Source organism: Pseudonaja textilis, chromosome 1 (genome assembly GCF_049901715.1).
Source record: "Pseudonaja textilis isolate UNSWEBS1 chromosome 1, rPseTex1.2, whole genome shotgun sequence".
Taxonomy (NCBI): Eukaryota; Metazoa; Chordata; class Lepidosauria; order Squamata; family Elapidae; genus Pseudonaja; species Pseudonaja textilis.
Window position 1 is genome coordinate 769,367 of NC_141990.1, and position 19,303 is coordinate 788,669.

Here is a 19,303-nt window from a genome sequence, read left to right on the forward strand (position 1 = left end):
TTCTCTTCCCATCCCCTTCCTTCCTTCCTTCCTTCCTTCCTTCCTTCCTTCCTTCCTTCCTTCCTTCCTTCCTTCCCTTCTTTCTAAAATCGATTTACACAGAACGTTTACTTAGAATATTTCCTTTTATATTTAGAAATACAGGTGGTCCTTGGTTTACAACAGTTCCATTTAATGAACTGCTCAAAGCTCTTTCGTCCGTTCATCTAGTGACCATTCAAAGTTAGAACGGCACCGAGAAAAGTGACTTATGACCGTTTTTCACACTTACAACCTTTGGTCCCCAAAATTCAGGTGCTTGGAAAAGTGACTTGTATTTGCGACGGTTGCAGTGTCCTGGGTTAACGCAGGTTTTTTTGGCAACCTTCTCACAAGCAGAGTCCACGGGGAAGCCAGATTCACTTAACGACTGGGTTGCTAACTTAACAACCCCAGCGATTCACCTAACAACTGTGGCAAGGAAAGTCATAAAATAGGGCAAGACTCACTGAACTGTTTCAGGAATTGAAATTTTGGGCCCAGTTTTGGTCTTAATTGAGGACTGCCTTGTTTAGACATTTCATGTCTTCGCCTAGAAAAATGTTGGTTTAGAGCAGAGGCCTCCCAGCTTGGCCCCTTTAAGACTTGGGGACTTCAACTCCCAGAATTCCCCAGCCAGCAGACCGGAGGGTCTCCCACCTGGGCCCCTTGAGGACTGGTGAAGCTGCCTGGGGAATTCTGGGAGTTGAGGTCCCCAAGTCTTAATGGGGCCAAGCTGGGAGACCCCTGGGTCAGAGAAAGCTGTCCAGAAAATCGGATTCATTTATTTATCTAGAAAAATGAATTATTCGTTTAGAAAAACAATGGGGGGGGATTTTAATTATTTTAAAAGTGGTCTGTTTAGCCCATTAATCTGAGAGCCCCTGCCGGCCCCTTCCCTGGGCAGCGGGGTGGGTGGGTGGGATATTACCAGGGGTGGGATTCAATTTTTTTAACACCTGGTTCTGTGGGCGTGGCTTAATTGATGGGTGTGGCTTGGTGGTCATGTGACTGGTAGATGTGGCTTGATGGTCATGTTATTGGCTGGGCGTGGCCAACTCAATATCACTCACATCGAGGCACACATCTCCCTCTCATGACTGTGGGGATGCTGCAACCGTCGTAAGTGTGAAAAAGGGTCATAAGTCACTTTTTTCCGTGCCATTGTAACTTTGAATGGTCCCTCCACCCAAGCAAAGTACCAGCAAAGGAGGGGGAAAAAAACTCCCAAGAAGTTCCTGAGACAGGAAGTCTCGTCCTGCCAAGAATGTAATAAGGGTTAACAGAGAGGCAGTTTCTGTAAGCAACCCCAGAATGTTTCCTTCCTGCCTTCCTTACAGGATTAGCCCTGTAATTTCTTCTCACAACCGGTTCTCCGAACCACTTAGAAGGTTAACAACCGGTTCTAGCGAATAGGTGTGAACCGTTAGAATCCCATTCCTGGCTATTACCCACTTGGAGGCTGTCCGGACGTTGACGTCTAGGTCTCCCTTGAAGACAAACTGGCCGGGCTGCCAGTGGAAGGAGAGGCGGTTCCACTCCCAGTGCAGGTTCTCCGTGGTGTTGTAGGGATCCTGCAAAGGGAGGGAGGAGAGGAGACGAGGGTGGGTGGGGAAGTCCGGGCCCCGAGGCTGCCCCCGCCCCGCCCCTTATCCCCCGTGGCCGCTGCCTCACCTCCGTGGCCACCTGGTGGAGGCTGGCCTGCTCGATCTCCATGTGCCAGTCGCCGTGCAGCAGCAGGCGGCTCTTGTCCCACCAGGGGAGAGGCGGGCTGGGGTCTTCGGAAGGCTTGGTCAGCAGGTCGATGGCCTGTCCAATGAGGGTCCAGGCGGGGTCCCAGCAGGGCCCCCAGACGATGGTGAACTGGTAGACCTCGGCTGGGGGAGGGGGGCAAAGGAGGAGAGGGGTGTCAACTCATCAAATATCGCTGGGGTCTTTTTAAGAGTGCCATAACAGACAGGGAGGCGGGAGCAGTGCGGCAGCTTGGAAATCGAAAGTGCATTCCATCAATGTTTTTTTCAAAGATAGTAACTAGGCGACTGAAGTTTCGGCTGTGCGCAAAATTCTAATTGGAGAGCCTGATGGATGACTCTGAGCTATGGACGTGTCCCATTGGAGGATATGAATTAGGACACACCCAGAGGGATGGGGGTGGGGGGAGAACCAGGGTCAAGGGGACAAGGAATGACGCGTCTCAGTGTTGGACATGTACACCCCCAATAAACCCTTTGGAAGTTTTGGAAGTTTGGCCCGAGACTCGGGATTTAAATGGGGGGTGTCACTGCCAGAATCCTGACAAGGGGGGGATTAGGGGCATTGGAAGAGGGGGCACGACAATAAGGGGGATCAGAGGCCCTTGCCCCTCCCCCATGGAGTCAGAGTCCCCTCCTCGCCCCAACCCACAATTCGGGACAATTCAGGGAGGGCTGTGGGGCTGCCAGGATTACCCCAGCCAGCCCCCTTCCCCCACCCCCAGCAGGACTTACAGCAGAAGTCGTGGTAGAACTTCAAGGGGGCATATTCCTCTCCACGGTCACAGGGCCCCACGGGGCCCCCAGCTCCAGCTGTTGACGCCGGCGAGAGCAGGGCTGCCCGGGGGTCTCCGCACCGGCCAGCCGGCCCGACAGCCTCCAGTCCCGGATCTCGAATAAATAACGGGGGTAGTCCCGGATCCGCACTGTGTGTGGGGGGGGGGAAGCAGAGGAAAGAGGCCACGTTGAGAAGGGGTGGGGGGGCTTGGGGTGGGGTGGGGGCTCCTTCGCCTCTTTTCTCTTCAAACGGCTCCTAGTAGAGAGCTTATTGCGTTCAACGGAGGGCCCCCCCCATAGCCAGAAGAGCCTCGCTGTAACCCCAGATCCATGGGGGCACCCATGGCCCGTTTTCACATTCGACAGTCCCAAGGCACGTTTGGCTGTCCTCTAGTTAGCTCTTGCCTTGCATCCCCCTTCCTTCAGCAAAGCTTAGACACCCCCTGCCCCCCCCCCCGCTCTTTTAGCTTTTCAAAGATAGTAACTAGGTGACTGAAATTTCTGCCTCGCAAAATTCTAACTGGGGAGCCTGATTGATGGCTCTGGGCTATGGAGGTGTCCCATTGGAGGATATGAATTATGATACACCCAGGGGTTGCGGGGGGCCCGAAAACCAGGGTCAAGGGTGACAGTGAATGATGTGCCTCGGAGTCGGCTGCACCCAGGCAATGCCGGCATGTCAACTCCTAATAAATCCTTCTGAAGTTTTGCAAGTTTGGCTCGAGACTCAGGATTTAAATGGGAGGAACTGCCGGAATCCTGACGAGGGAGGGATCAGGCCCCTTTAAGACTTGGGGACTTCAACTCCCAGAATCCCCCAGCCAGCAGACCAGGGATCTCCCACCTGGGCCACTTTTAAGGCTTGCGAAACTGGCTGGAGAATTGTGAGAGTTGAAGTCCACAAGTCTTTAAGTGGCCAAGTTTGGGGGACCCCCGGTTTAGAGAAAGCTGTTCAGAAAAACCGATTTATTTATCCAGAAAAATGATGCATTTATTTAGGGGGAAAAAAAGGGGGGGAATTCTGGGAGTTGACACCCCCCAGGCTTAACGTGGTCAAGGTGGGAGAGCCCTGCTCCACGGGGTCACGAAGAGTCAGACCCAATTTAGCAACTGAACAACAAATCGCCACATTCCTGACCACATGAAGGCACCGAAGTTGACAGACAGGCCCAGATCGCGGGTGGAATTCAAACACCCCGGCAATCGGTTCGCTGCCCGGTTGCTGGGTGGGCGTGGCGTACCGGAGCTTCCCGGACGGCCGTTTCCCCCCCTCCCAGAGCCTGCGCACAGACCCTGCCCTTACCTGCCTCCAAAACGGGCCGCGTGGCGACTCCGGGGAGGGGAGGGGTGGGGTGAGCAGGGCCAGCCGGTCGGTTCAACTACCAGTTTGGAGAACCGGTTGTAAATTTTAACACCTGGTCCGCCCGAACCGGTCCAAACGGTCAGCATTCCACCCCTGGCGCCAGTACGCCTGTGCAGCCCGGGCCGCGCGCTCACCGAAGAAAGTCTTGACGCTTCCCTTGACCATGCGGCACCAGTGGGTGAGGAGCTCCAGGCCCTCAGGCGGGAAGGGGCTGGCGGCATCCATGTCCCGGATCTGCTGCAGCACCCGCTCCGCCCCGGAGAAGGCCTCGTCCGCCAGCGCCACCAGCTCCAGGCCGCACAGGGTCCACGTGATGAGCGCCTTGCGCATGGGCGTGTTGGCGTAGAGCCGGTGGGAGCGCTGCAGGTAGATCTCGATGTTCTTCTTCTCCAGGGAGGCGTAGAGCTCCTCGATCTTCCGGGCCGGAAGCAGTTCCCCGTGTTGCTTGCGCAGGGCGGCCACCTTGGCGTCCAGCAGGTGCAGCCGCTTGGCGCTCTCCTTGCTCTCGTCCTTCATCAGCTCGTAGTTGTCGCGCAGCTTCACCTCGAAGACGTCGTCCAGGAAGACCCAGGAGAAGTGCTGGACCTTGAGCAGCAGGTCGGGGGGCAGGGGGCCCGGTGGGGCCTCGCCGGCGGCGGCCTTCCTCCCGTGAAGCCCCCTCAGCCACTTCTGCACGCCCAGCGCCTCATCCAAGGTAGCCGAGAAGTCGTACTGGTAGGGGAACTCCACCGCCACGCTGGCGCAGGAAAGGGCCCAGACGTGGTTGCGCAAAGTGCAGAGGTTGGGAACGGGGCCCCGGTGCAGGATCATCTCTTCCAGCTCCGGCAAGGCCTGCAGCTCCACCTCCTTCAGGACCAGGATGCTGTTGCCATCAAAGCCGGCCACCAGACCCGGGCAGTAGGCGTGCAGGGACGCCCCGTGCCGATTGAGTAAAAGCCGCTCGGCCGCCAGGCTCAAGTAGCGGCTCTCCGACACGAAGGCGGTCACCTTCAGAGAGCTGAACTCCAGGGTCAGCCCCAGCAGCCTCCTGGGGGGCGGGCCCTCGGGGAAGGGGGCCCCGTCCTGGGCAGGGAGGCGGCCTTCGGGGCCCTGCAGGGGAAGGGTCGCAGCGGTGGGCTTGGCGGGCGACAGCAGGCTGTGCAGCGTCTCGAAGCAGCGCCGAGTGGCCAGCAGGTGCTCGAACAGGTACATGTGAGTGGCCAGGCTCCAGAGCAGCGTCAGGTGTTCTCCGCATTGCACCTGGGGAAGGACACCTTGGGTGATGAGCCCCCCCTCCCAAACAAAGCTGCCTGTCGAGCGCCCCCTCCCCCATTCCCCATTTTTTCTAGCCCCTTCCTCGGACACCCAAAGAGGGGGAGTTGAGGAGAGCTGGAAACAACGATGCCAACCTTGGCTGGCCCTGGGTGATCCTGGGAGCGGGCAATGTTACCCCGGACCTGAAAGCCCCCGCTAGCCCCCCTCCCTGGACTGCTTGGGCTGGACCCTCCGGAGGGGGCCTCTTCCTTGGGCGGGAACCCAGGTCCCCTGCAAAGCGACTGGGGCAGGGGGAGGCGACCGGAGAGGAGGAGGAAGGGGAGGCACCTCCAGGGAGCGGATGCTGCTGCGGTAGGTGAGGCAGAGGGCGGCCAGGCCGGCCACGGGGTTGGGGATGGCGGGGGCTTTGCAACAGGGCTGCATCTTCTCGGCGAGGCTCTTCACCAGGGACAGCGCCACCCCCTGGATGCTGATGGTACAGCTCTCGGCACTGCCCAGCGTGGTCAGGGTGTCCACCCGAAGCTCTGTGGCCCCTGGATGGAAGAGGGAGGGAGAGAGAGAGAAAGAAAAAAAGAAAGAAAAACAGAAAGAAGAAAGGGAAAGGGAGGAAAGAAAAGAGAGAGAAAGAAGAGAGAAAGAAGAAAGAGAAAAGGAGAGAAAGAAAAAAGAAAGAAAAACAGAGAAAGAAGAGAGGAGAGAAAGAAGAAAGAGAAAGGGAGAGCAAGAAGAGAGAGAAAGAGAAAGAAAAGAGAGAGAAAGAGAGAAAGAAGAGAGAAAGAGAAAGAAGAGAGAGGAGAGAGAGAGAGAAAAGAGAAAGAGAGAAAGAAGAAGGAGAGAAAGAAGAAAAAAGAAGAGAGAGAGAAGAGAGAGAGGAGAGAGAGAAAGAGAAAGAGAGAGAGAAAGAGAGAAGAAAGAAGAGAGAGAGAGAGAGAGAAAGAAAGAGAAAGAAGAAGAAAGAGAGAGAGAAAGAGAGAAAGAAGAGAGAGAAAGAGAGAGAAGAGAGAAGAAAGAGAAAGAGAAGAGAGAAAAGAGAGAAAGAAAGAGAGAGAGAGAGAGAGAAAGAAGAGAGAGGAGAGAGAGAAGAGAGAGAAACACAGAGACATTCAGTGAGGCCCAGGCACAACTGTCCACCCCACCACTCTCCTCAAAATAATTTCTGGGTTCAGAAGTGGAAAGCTGGGGCCCAGAAGGGCCCGTCCCTGCCTCAGCCTCCCCCTCAAGCAAAGGGGTCTCCTCTCTGCTACTTTCCCAGGGTACAAAAGACACCCCCCACCCACCCGAGTCATCCAAGGCCGCTGCCCCCCAAGTCTTACCTGCCAAGCTGGAGAGCGTAAAGAGGTTGACGTCCTCCACCTTGAGGTCCACCTTCCAGAGCACCCCAAATTCCTCCCCCAGAGTGGGGGGCGGCTCCTCCAGGGGGCCCGGGGGCCCAGGGTCCTGAGGCCGCAAGAGCAGCAGCAGCCGGGAGAGGCAGTCGGTGCAGGCGTCCGAGGACTCCAGCTGCAGCCCACGCAGGGTGCAATCCAGGAACAGGGTGTCCGCGTGAGTGCTGGACGTGCCCAGCGGCTGGTTGTAGCTGCCCTGGGGGACGAGCGGAGAGGGAGAGCGTCCAGCGAGGCCCTGGGGTGCGCCGAGAGGCAGCGGGTGGGGTCTCCGCCGGAGAGTCAAAGCCAGGATTCCCTCCCCCTCCCCCCCAGCCTGCAGACCTTCCCTCCCCATCACACCAGGTAACCCAGAGGTCTCCAATCTCCCCGTTCTGGACCAGTATCGCGTCCTGTTTGGAACCGGGCCATGCAAGCAAGCTCCATTTGAGAGAGTGGCGGGTACTCGTGCCAATCGAAGGCTTCAGTGCCCGTCGCTCGCACCAATGCAGCCGTGCCAGTGGTGGAATTCACCCTTTTCATTTTACTACCAGTTCTATTAGAGCGCGCTTCACGCGCATGAGGTTGAGCAGCAGTGAGGTAACCCCACGCCAGCCTGCCCTGTGCTGCACCTGCAGGTTGAAGGAGTCCAGGATGAAAGCTTCTCCCCAGACGTGCATGTTCGGCGGGTGGGGGGCCCGCTGGATGTGCGAGTCCGCCCCCACCCGCCAGCAGAAGTGGTCGACGGCCAGCACGGCCCGCTGGTGGACGCTCTGAGGACGGAGGTGCTGGTAATCTAAGTCAGAGGAGGAAGGCAGTGGCCGTATCGATTATGGTTTCCTATTTATTTATTAAATTTGTGCCCCCTCCCCATCTCGCCACAAGGGGGCTCTTTTCCTTCTTGGTTGCTTTTGGCATGGCGGGGGGGGGGTCTTGTTTCCCCCACCCCAATTATTAAGGGGGGAGCGGGCATGGTGCATCACTGCACAACTTGCAAAACCAGAGTTGTGTCACTGTGCCAAGGAGATGGGAAAGGACTTCAACTCCCAGAATTCTTGAGCCAGCTGAATGCTGGGAGTTGAAGTCCACAAGTCTTAAAGGGCCCATCGCTTCCCCACCTCTGCCCTGCAATAAAGAAGAAAAAAAAATCCAGACTCTCACAAAAACTTCAGCTTTTAAATAAAATCTAGCTTGCTTCCCACAAGGGAGGTCAACGGTGGAAGGCTGACTCACTTAAGAACCGCGTAATTCACTTAACAACTGTGGTGATTTGCTTGAGGAACCCAACAAAAAGAGGTTGTAAAAAACTGGGCAGGATTCACTTAACTGCCTCGCTTAGCGACAAATGTTCTGGTCCCAAATATGGGCTATCGAACAAAGTGAAAAGGGGGCTACCAGACCCCGGATTGCTATCATGGAGAGTCAGCCGGGGGGGCGGCTCCTTAACAAACCAGGGTGGTTGTTTATTTTAAACCAGAGGACCCCAAACGCGGCCACTTTTATGACACGTGGACTTCAACTCCCAGATTTGGGGACTCTGGAATTCTGGGAGTTGAAGTCCACAAGCCTTAAAAGTGGCCGCCTTTGGGGACCTCTGGTTTAATTTCAAACAGAAAACAAGGTTTAATCGTACTTGAGTAACGTTTAACTATTGTTAATCCGGATTTGAATACTTTTCATGGGTTGATATTTATGTTTGGTCTATTGTAGACCACCCAGAGTCACCCAAAAGAGGGAAATGGGCAGTGTATAAAATTTAAGTCACGAATGAATTAAAGTGGGCAATGGGCAGGCAGCGGCAACTTCGGAGACCTTCACGGGTCCGAAAGGCATTCGGGGGTGCAGGGGGAAATAACACGGAGGAAGGCGCAGCCCGAGTTCCAATCCCAATGGGCGTGGGGGTGGAGGGGCAGAGAGCAGGAAGCAAGAATCCGGCCTGGTCTGGCTGGCCCTGAGTCAGCTGACCATTGAGAGGAGAGGGGAGAGAAGGAAGGGGAGAGGACTTGCCCTCCCCCCCAAGGGAGCTGCACTCCCGGGGAAGGGAGGGTCTTCCAGGTGGCCCTCGGAAAGATTGGGGTGATCAGAAAGCCGGCCGGCCGGACGCTGAGGAGGGCAGCTCCGGCCACTCACCCACGGAGATGGAGTTGAAGCCCAGGGCGAAGGGTGGGGTGTCTCCCAGCTGCACGGAGAGGCTGACGTTGGACACCGAAGCGCTGAGGATGATGGTGGCCAGGATCTGCGGCATCCTGAGGAGGAGGAGGGGGGGGACAGGAGGGGAGGAGGGGGGGAACAGGGGGGAGGAGGAAGGGGGGAACAGGAGGAGGAGGGGTGCGTGACATAAGGAAACAGCGTTCAATCTCTGTAGCCCAGTTAAGGAGCGGGAGGCCTTTTGCCCTAAAGGGGATCCTGGCTTGTAGCAGTTCATATCCTCCGATGGGACACCTCCTTAGCCAAAGCACCCACCGTTTCCTCCTCCCACCACTCCACCCCCGAGGCCTTGACCCAGCATCCATCCCCAGGCTGCAAATGGCTGGAGGGGCCAAACTGAACCCTGGCCAAGGGCAGCCCCTGAGCATGGGTGGGATGCAAATATTTTTACTACTGGTTCTGCGGGCGTGGCTAAGTGGGCGTGGCCACGTGAGCGGGTAGGTGTGGCTTCTTTTTTGCAGCAACCGCCCCCCCCGCGCTCCGTTTTTTGCCTCCTGGAGGAAGCACTAAGACAGCGAAGGGGATCCCAGCACAGCTGATTGTTGGAACAGCTGATCGTTGGCTGAACTGAATATCAGTTCAGCCAAACCGGTAGCTGTTTTTTTTTTACTACCGGTTCAGCTGAATGGTAGCATCTTTTACTACCAGTTTGCCCAAACTGGGCCGAACCAGTAGAATATCACCACTGCCCCTGACTCTGAAGCAGGGGTCTCCAATCTTGGCCACTTTAAGACTTGGGAACTTCGACTCCCAGAATTCCCGAGCCAGGTCTCCAACCTGGGCCACTTGTAAGATTTGTGGAATTCTGGGAGTTGAAGTCCCCAAGTCTTAAAGTGGCCAAGACTGGAGACCATTGTGGCACATTAGGGTATCCCGCTTTGGGCCTTTGGGATTCACGTACAGAGGGACCCGGTGGGATGAAACGAAACGTGAATGAGAAAGATTAAAATATATATATATATATATATATATATATATATATATATATATATATCTTTTCAAATTACTTCAAATAATTGAATCTTGTTGACTTGATGGGTTGGCTCATTCTGGACCCAGCCGGTCCGTGGTTGGTTTGAGCGGAGTTGATGAAGCCAAAGGAAATCCCCACACCCAATTCCCTCAGAATCTTTCCTCCTGGGGGAATTTGGGGGTGGGGGTCCCTTTTTCTTGATCAACCCACCCTCCACACACACACACACACACACACACACACACACACACACACACGTGCTCTCAGCTTCAGCTAGGGACACCAAGGAATGGCTGGGGCAGGACTGGGCCAACCCGCCACAGGCCAAGTCAACAATTCAACTATTTAAAGTCATTTACACCGGGGGCTTTGCTGACTGGGGAATTCTGGGAGTCGGAAGCCCACCAGTCTTAGCCACGTTTGGAGACCTCAAATTTCCTGTTTTGATTTTTTCTCTCTCATATTTTGATTTTTTTTTCTCTCATATTTTGACTTTTTTTTTTCTCATTCCCCTTTTGTTTCATCCCTCCTTTGGCAGCCTTTCTTTAATGGTTCTCTTCGGTATAACTCTTGTCCCGAGGCGAGTAGCCCTCAATCCTGCTGCGGGGGGACAATGAAGGCCCCCAAAAATCCTGCTGCCAGGATTTGGCTTTGACCCCCCCCCCCTGGGACCCCACCCGGCTGGTTCAGCCGGTTTGGCCGCAGGGAAGGAAGGCAGACCGGCCGGCCGACTCAGTCTGGCCAGTTCCTGCTAGAAATCGCCGTGAGTTTGTGTGTGTGTGTGTGTGTGTGTGTGTGTGTGTGTGTGTGTGTGTGACAAAGACTCCCCAAACCCGATTCCCTCCCTTCTCGGTGAAGGTTTTGAGTTCGAAAACTGATCAGGCTTCAAAAGGAACCAAATAAAATAATTAACTGGCATTCCTCGACTTGCAACCGCCATCGAAACCCCAAATTGTTGTTGTTAAGCCGGGCAGTTGTTAAGTGAGCTTCGTCCCATTTTACGACCTTTCCTGCCACACTTAAGTGAATCCCTGCAGTTGAGTCAGATGGTCGTTAAATGAACCTGGCTTCCCCGTTGTTTTGTGCTGGCCAGAAGGCCGCAAAGGGGGACCTGGGACCAGTTGCAAATTATGTCTGAATTCGGATCATGTGATCACGGGGAGCACTGCAACGGTCGCAAGTGTGAAAAACAGCCAGCGGTCACTTCTCGGTGCGTTGTAATTTCCATCGGTCACTAAATGAAACATTGTAAAGGGCTCCAGGGTTGCTGCCCAGAGGAGACCAGGGTGGCTGTGTGCCAAGATGCTTGCCTGCCCTCTGTTCAGAAGTCCTCAACTTACAACAGTTCACTTAGTGACCGTCCGAAGTTACAACGGCCCTGAAAAAAGCGACTTATGACCCTTTTTCACACACATGACCGTTGCATTGCAGCCTCCGCACAGTCGTATGATCAAAATTCAGACACCTGGCCACTGACTCATACTTATGACAGTCCCAGGGAGGATGGACATTGTCCGGGGTGGGGGGAGGATCACGTGATCCCCTTTTGCAGCCTTCTGATGATCAGAGTCCACCGGGGAAGCAGGATTCACTCAACGACCAGGTGACCAACGTATCCCCTGCGGTGATTCATTTAACAACAGGCAGGCCACAGAACAGGGCAAAACTCACTGAAGAAACATCTCGCTTAGCAACATTGGTTCGCTTTGCAGCCATTAGTTGAGACCTGCCTGGGCACCTGCCCAGCCAAGCCCCTTCCCGCGACCCCGCAACCCGCGTGGCGGCCGCACTCACCTGCCGCCGGGGCCCCTGGCCAAGAGGGCCCAGCCAGGGGCTCCCTGCTCCGCCGAGGTCAGCAGGCCCACCCAGTGGGAGAACTCCTGGTGCCGGTAGTGGACAATGCAGGTGCTGACCATGACGGCCACGGAGATGTCGATGGCCATGACCTGCAGGGAGGGGGAGGGGGGGAGAGAGAGGCTCAGAGGGAGGGGCAGAGACTCGGGGGGAGGCGACCCCAGGTACCCCAGGGGGGCTCACCTGCAGGCTGGCCTTCAGCAGGTTGAGGCACACGATGCGTTGGCGGCTTTGCGACAGCAGCAGCCCGTCTGGGGAGGCAGGAAGATGGCGGCTGAGCTGGCTCCTCCCCTTCCGCGGATCACCTGAGGGTGCCCTTTCCCAGCCTCCCCTTCCCCACGGCCACTACTCAGGGCAGTATATTATTTACTTAGTAAATAATTATTATTTACTAAGTAAGTAATTATGATTTACTAAGTAATTACTTACTAAGTAAACATTTACTTACTATATTTTTTTATATATATAATTATATACATATATATATATATATATGATAAAATACAACATATATTAAAATTATAATTATTATAAATTGTTTACTCATATTATTTATTAAGACTTATCACTATTACTCTTCTCATCTCCTCCCACTTATAACTATAAACTTGTTGCTTGTATCTCTACAATTTATATTGTTGTATTGAGTTCCCTAGTATGATTTGATTGCTTATTTAGTAACCTACAACTATCACAAAGTGTTGTATCGTATGATTCTTGATGAATGTATTTTATTTTATTTTTCCTTTGTACATTGAGAGTTTATGCACCAAAGACAAATTCCTTGTGCGTCCAATCACACTTGGCCAATAAAGAATTCTGTTCTGTTCTGTTCTACTCTATTTTCAATTCTATTCTATTCTATTCTTATTCCATTCCATTGTCTGTACTGTTCTATTCTATTCTATTCTATTCTATTCTATTCTATTCTATTCTATTCTTTCCTTTATCCTATTCTCTATTCTCTATATTCTATATTCAATTCAATTCTATTCTAGTTCATTCCATTGTCTATTCTATTCTATTCTATTCTATTCTATTCTATTCTATTCTATTCTATTCTATTCTTATTCCATTCCATTGTCTGTACTGTTCTATTCTATTCTATTCTATTCTATTCTATTCTATTCTATTCTATTCTATTCTATTCTATTCTATTCTATTCTATTCTTTCCTTTATCCTATTCTCTATTCTCTATATTCTATATTCAATTCTATTCTATTCTAGTTCATTCCATTGCCTATTCTATTCTATTCTATTCTATTCTAAGGGGGGATTTGAGGGGCTCCCTCCATCCCGAAGGTCCATGAGTCAAAGGGGCTCCTGCCCACCGCTGCCTCTCACCACCACCCCACCCCCGTAGGACTACAGGCACTCCTTTCATTTAGTGACCATTCCAAGTTGCAACAGCACTGAAAAAAAGTGACTTGTGGCCGTTTCTCGCGCTTATGACCGCTGGAACACCTCCCCGGAAACCCCCTCCCCCCCCCAGACCTGCCTTCCAGCACCAGCTCGAGGCTCATCTGGGGCAGGTCGCAGGTGGGGGTGAAGCTCCTCAGGGGGATTTGCTCCTCATCGCACTGGTGGGCGAAGTGCAGCAGCTTCAGGGTCCAGGTGAGGTGCCTGGAGAAGGGGGTGGGGGGGGGGGGAGGGGGAGGGGGGGGCGAGACGGAAGCTGCCTCCAACTGAGTCCGGCACCTTCTGGCAGCCTTCCCCAACCCGGGGCCCTCCAAGCCCACTTGTCTGGAAGGGTAGGAAGGGTTTCGGGGTTGGACTAGATGACCTCCAAGGTCCCTTCCCACTCCGTGGTCCTGTGTTTCTTGTGGTGGGGGGGGCCGTGTTGCTCTTGGCTGCGGGCCAAGGCCGCCTGGGGTTCCCCCTCTTGCAGACGGGGGAGAAAGGGGTGGGGGAAGGGCAAAGGCCAGGCTTGCAGAGAGGACACCCCCCCCCCCTCAGCCGCCGCCGCCCCCCCCCTCCTCTTACCTCTTCTGGCTGTTCATGGAGAGGACCAGGCTGGTGGTCTCCAGGTCCACCTTCAGCCGTGAGGGCAGGTACTTCAGGCCGGCCAGGCCCAGGGGGGGCGGTGGATCCAGCGGGAGATCCTTTGGGGAATCTGGGGGGGGGTGTCAGGAAAGGGGAGAAGGAAGACCCAGCGACGCAGAGGGCTGGAGGAGGAGACAGCCATCCCCCCAAGACCCCGCTGGGCAAAGGATGCTGAGCCATTCAGCCGGTGGTCAGCCATTAAATCCCAAACGGAAGCCAGTTGGTCCTAGATCTCAGCCCCTCCCAGCCCCACCCCTGAAGTGCCTCCCCACCTGACCCACAGCGGGCTCCACAGAAGACGAGGGCACCGATTCCCGGCCACGGGGGACCAGAGCGGGGGGGGGGCGGGAAAGAGCTAGCACGCTTGGGCCAGGTGTGCGGCTGCGTTGCCCGCTACCCCTCGGCCGCTGCCCAGTGGGGAAATGCTACCAGTGTCAGGATTCCAGCAATCGCTCTAATTAAAATCACGATCCTCGAGCCAAACTTCAAAAAACTTCCGAGGCTTCCTTAGAGGCGGCCTATAGTGGCCCTGCCCTGTATGAAGCCAAGTCTGGCCTACGTCGTTTCCAGTCCCCTGGGACCCTGTTTCCCCCGCTTCCCCCCTGGGTGGGGTCATCAATCAAATTCTCCAACTGAGCGCCTTCACGGGCCGTGGTGAGATTCAAATCCTTTTACTATCGGTTCTGTGGGCGTGGCAGGGGAAGGACACTTCAAAATCTCCAGTCAGAGGGGTGGTATTGGCGGTTCTCCAAACGACTCAAAATTTCCGCTACCGGTTCTCCAGAACTGGTCAGAAACTGCTGAAGACCACCCGGTTCACGGGCTGGGGGGGTCATCATTCCCGTTCTCCAATTCAATATATTCCCGGGGCAAAAGCTCCGGTAGTTTAGCTACAATCTTTTAAAGATAAGAGTTGGAATGTACCTCCGCTTCCAAACTGCTGCGCTGCTCTTCCAGGTTGCCTTCCTCTCCACCCCCCCCACCCTTTTTTATGGCAACGACTAAAACAGGCCTAGGAATGTTTGATGAGTTGACAACCGGTTCAGCCCGGTTCGACCTACCCGGTTGCAAAAAAAGCTCCGCCGATCAGCTGAGACGAGAAAGCATAGGATCGCCCTGCCCCTCCACTTTTCAGTGCACAATTACTGAACCCACGGAGAAACGGGCAGAACCCCACCTCTGCCGCTGCCCCCCCCGTCCCCCAGGGGTGCTCACCTGGCCCCTTCCGGGGACTGCCGCCCATGCGCCGGAGCAGCTCGCTGTTGAAGAGCCCCTCGTGCAGCTCGGCGTGGAGGCTCCAGACCCCCAAGGCCACGCTCTGCAGCTGCTGCTTCCCCAGGCTGACGTCCAGCGAGACGGAGAGGGCCAGCGAGAGCTCGGCCAGGCAGGCATCGTCCTGGGGAGAGGAACGTGTGTGTGCGTGAAAAGGAAGCAGAGTCTATGGAAGGGTCCCCGCAGGCCCACAGAACGCCCCTCCCCTGCCCCCGTGGAAACCCCCAGGCATGTAGACAGTTGCAGAGGGGGGACACCCTGTTGTTTTACCTTGGTGGGTCACGGGCCCTGCAACTGACCTCTGCAAAGCCCCCTCCCCGCTCTGGATTTGGCCGGAGCGAATCCTACGTCCTGCTCAGTTGGGGTCCGGCCCTTGGGCCAAAATCCTCCAGGAGAGACGCCCCCAGCTGAACAGTGCCGAATCTATCTATCTCTACCTGTGATATTTATCACATCCATCCATCCATGATCTATCCATTCATCTGTCAATATATCTCTTTCTCTATCAACTATCTATCCATCCATCTACCCGTAATCAATGTATCATCATTTGCCATCTAGCCATCATCTATCCATTGTTCTACCTCTATCCATCCATCCATCTTTTATCGTTCTTCACCCAGTTCCTCTCTATATCTGTCTTCACCCTCTTTCTCTTTCTTTCTTTATATATCTTGTGTCTGTCTTCATCTATCTGTCTCCCTATGTCTCTGTTCCCTCCATCACTCCATCCAAATATGTCTGTCTGTCTGTCTTCTCGGTGTGTGTGTGTGTGTGTGTAAATGTATGTGTGTATATGTAGTCTGTCTATCTTCACCTATATCTCCATCTACGCATTCCTTCATTCATGCATTCATCCATCCGTCTCTATTATCTGTTTATCCATCTATCTAACCAGCCAGCCAGGCAGCCATAATCTATCAATCTAGATCTATCCTCTATCAGAATAACAGAAAGGGACCTTGGAGGTCTTCTAGTCCAACCCCTGCTCAAACTGGAACCCTGCACCATTTCAGACCAATGGCCATCCAATCTCTTCTTAGGAACCTCCAGCGTTGGAGCACCCGCAACTTCTGCAGGCGGGCAGTTCCACTGGCTCGTTTTTCTCACTTCTACACACACCACCTGCCAATTTCCTTTCTCTCACCTACCTACTATCTACCCATTCACTCACCTGCCCGGTTACCTACCTATCAATCACATTTAGAAACCGCCCTTCTCTCACACAGAAGGGACTCCTGGCAGCGAACAAACCGAAGGTTCAAAACAAAAAACTAAATAGAAAATTTAAAATAGAGGCAAGGACAGCTAAAGTTGACATTAAATATGAATTGAGAGGCGGAGGGGGGGCTCTCGGGGCGCTGAAACCCCCCAACCCCGAGGGTTGTCGGCCCCGTGCCCAAGAATTCCCTGGATGTTGTTTGCTGCCTCTTCTACCTGTCCAGAGCCACCTTTTAGAGACGGGCAGCGTAAACTAACAAACATTTTAACCCGGGACACGTAATTCGGCACACCTGCCCATCGGCTGCCATCTTTGCAAGCAGGGCTGGCCGAGGGTGGGACCAACAGAGGGGAAGGAGGAGTCAAAGGGTGGGGAGGTTTTGGGGGTCCTCGACTGCCCCTCCCTCCCAGCCTTACCTGCTGGCTGCTCTTCAGCACCTTGCTGTTCACCTGGCCACAGGTCACCTTGCAGGCCACGCTGGTGAGGGGGGAGAGAGAGCCGGTCAGAGGGCAGGAGGAGGCCTGGCGCTCCCGGGCACCCCCGAGGGCCGAGCAGGGGGTACCAGGGGGAAGCCCCCCCAGGATTTCAGCCAGGCACCCCCTGCATGCCACCCCCCGCCGTATCCGTCCCCAGAGGTGCCTGGGAAAGCGGCAGACTCACCTCCTGCCGTCACAGCCCAGCAAAACCTGGGACCTGGACACCTGGACGTGCCACAGGGACTCCGAGGCGGCCACGTGCAGCACCATCACGTTGACCGAGTCCACGTGGAAGGAGCAGAGCTGGGGGGAGGGAGGGAGAGAGAGAGGAGGAAGCTGGCGGGCACCGCCGGCCAAGGGGGCAGCCAGCCAGACCCCCAAGGGAGCCCCTGTCTTACCTGGCTGACCAGCTGCAGCAGGGAGGGCCCCAGGGACAGCCCCTCCCCTCGGGCCCCGTCGGCCGGGTCGGGGGGCAAAGGGTCGGGGGGCTGCAGGTGAGGCGACTTCTGCAGATCCACCCGGATGCGCACCTCTCCAAAGCACAGGGCCAGGTAGCGCCTGCAGGGGAAGGCAACCGAGAGGCAGCTGGGGGGGAGGGGAGGAGCGGCCCACTTCCTACCCTGAGAGTCATAGAATCCAAGGGACCTCAGAGGTCATCCAGTCTAAGCCCCTGCCCGAAGCAGGAGTCCTTATACCAAGTACGGACAAATGCCTGGAAAAATCTCTTCTTGAAAACCTCCAGCGATGCGGCACCACAACTCCAGGAAAGAAGCTGCTTCCTTCCTTCTGTCCTTCCCTCCCTCTCCTTTCTTCCCTCCCATCCTCTCTTCCTTCCTTCTTCCCTCCCTCCTGTCTTTCTCTCCCCTTCCTCCCTCCCTCCTCTCTCTCTATCCTTCCTTCCTTCCTTCTGTCTTCTTTCCCTCCCTCTCCTTTCTTCTCTCTCATCCTCTCCTTCCTTCCTTCTTCCCTTCCCTTCCTCACCCCTGCAGCTCTTCCTTCTTCCCTCTCCTTTCTTCCCTCCCATCCTCTCTTCCTTCCTTCCTCCTGTCTTTCTCTCCCCTTCCTACCTCCCCTCTATCCTCCCTTCCTTCCTCCCTCCTCTCTCTATCCTTCCTTCCTTCCTTCCTTCCTTCCTTCCTTCCTTCCTTCCTTCCTTCCTTCCTTCCTTCTGTCTTTCCCTCCCTCTTTCTTCCCTCCCATCCTCTTCCTTCCTCCCTCCCTCCCTCCTGTCTTTCTCTCCCCTCCCTCCCTCCCTCTATCCTTCCTTCCTCCTGTCTTTCTCTCCCCTTCTTCCCCTCTATCCTTCCTTCCTTCCTTCTGTCTTTCCCTCCCTCTCCTTTCTTCTCTCTCATCCTCTCCTTCCTTCCTTCCTCCTGTCTTTCTCTCCCCTTCCTACCTCCCCTCTATCCTCCCTTCCTTCCTCCCTCCTCTCTCTCCTTCCTTCCTTCCTTCCTTCCTTCCTTCCTTCCTTCCTTCCTTCTGTCTTTCCCTCCCTCTTTCTTCCCTCCCATCCTCTTCCTTCCTCCCTCCCTCCCTCCTGTCTTTCTCTCCCCTCCCTCCCTCCCCTCTATCCTTCCCCTTCCTCCTGTCTTTCTCTCCCCTTCTTCCCCTCTATCCTCCCTTCCTTCCTTCCTCCCTCCTCTCTCTATCCTTCCTTCCTTCCTTCTGTCTTTCCCTCCCTCTTTCTTCCCTCCCATCCTCTCTTCCTTCCCTCCTTCCTCCCTCCTGCCTTTCTCTCCCCTTCCTCCCTCCCTCCCCTCTATCCTCCCTTCCTTCCTCCTTCCCCCTTCTAACCCTTCCTTCCTTCCTTCCTTCCTTCCTTCCCCTCTCCCTTTTTTCTTCCTTCCCGTTTTACAGGTGGTCTCAATCCAGTCCAATCCGCCGCTCAAACACGGCTCCCAATTCCACCAATCCCGGTGCAACCGACTCTCGAAAGCCTCCACTGACCCTGAACCATCCAGCACCGGGACGTCGCTCTACAAAAGTGCAAATTGTTGCAGAGAGGACGCCCACAGAGCGGCCGGAGGAGGCAGGAGGTGCCATTCTGACACTGCTGTGGCCCCGAAGGGATTCGGGGGGGTGGGGGCGCTGCAGAAGCCCCCTCCCCCTTTTTTCCTGCTCCTGGGACAGGGAGCCTCGGGCCCAATTCGAGGTCCCCAGAAGGGGGCAAAGCTGGCTGGGAACTCCGGGGGGTTTTAGCACACCTGGAAGCGTCAAACTCCCCACCTGCCAATTCCACCCCTTTATTCCGTGGAGAGGATGTTTCTGGCCGTTGGTCTGAAGATGCGCCCCAGCTATCCCCCCACCCCCCCAAAAGGCACAGAGGCTGGGGGAGGAGGGGGGGCAGCCGCCCTGTTCATGAAGGCCGCCCGCAGGACCCCCCCAAAACGCCCCGGAGACTTACGGCACATCGTGGTTCAGGAGCCGGCTGGAGATCCAGATGCTGTCGATCTCCTGAAACGGCAGCATTAAACAGAGTTGGGAGGGACCTCGGAGGTCATCTAGTCCAACCCCCTGCTGGGGCAGGAGACTCTAGGCCGAGGCTGTGCGACCCGGGAGCTTTTTCAGACGTTTAAAAGGCTATGACGGCTGGGGAATTCTGGGAGTTGGAAGTCCACCAGTTTTAAACCTAGAGGTCTTTTTTTCCAAGAGGGAAGACATTTTCGCTTCTCATCCACCTGGAAGGCTGAGAATCTCCACAGACAGAAGTCTTAAAAGTTGCAAAGGTTG

The 19,303-nt window shown here is 55.0% G+C and overlaps 1 protein-coding gene across 1 annotated transcript in view; it reads right to left on the bottom strand.

Moving 5' to 3' along the window:
• The window catches only part of BLTP2 (bridge-like lipid transfer protein family member 2), a 46,450-nt gene that overhangs the window by 24,601 nt on the left and 2,546 nt on the right, over positions 1-19,303 (bottom strand). The window contains 18 exon segments of the mRNA XM_087924110.1: positions 1,474-1,592; positions 1,693-1,895; positions 2,505-2,528; positions 2,531-2,695; positions 4,044-5,148; positions 5,491-5,696; positions 6,477-6,744; positions 7,157-7,320; positions 8,655-8,770; positions 11,500-11,651; positions 11,743-11,810; positions 13,059-13,183; positions 13,544-13,673; positions 14,819-14,999; positions 16,514-16,574; positions 16,758-16,876; positions 16,972-17,131; positions 18,978-19,027. Of these exon segments, the coding sequence (XP_087780236.1) occupies positions 1,474-1,592; positions 1,693-1,895; positions 2,505-2,528; positions 2,531-2,695; positions 4,044-5,148; positions 5,491-5,696; positions 6,477-6,744; positions 7,157-7,320; positions 8,655-8,770; positions 11,500-11,651; positions 11,743-11,810; positions 13,059-13,183; positions 13,544-13,673; positions 14,819-14,999; positions 16,514-16,574; positions 16,758-16,876; positions 16,972-17,131; positions 18,978-19,027 (3,416 nt within the window).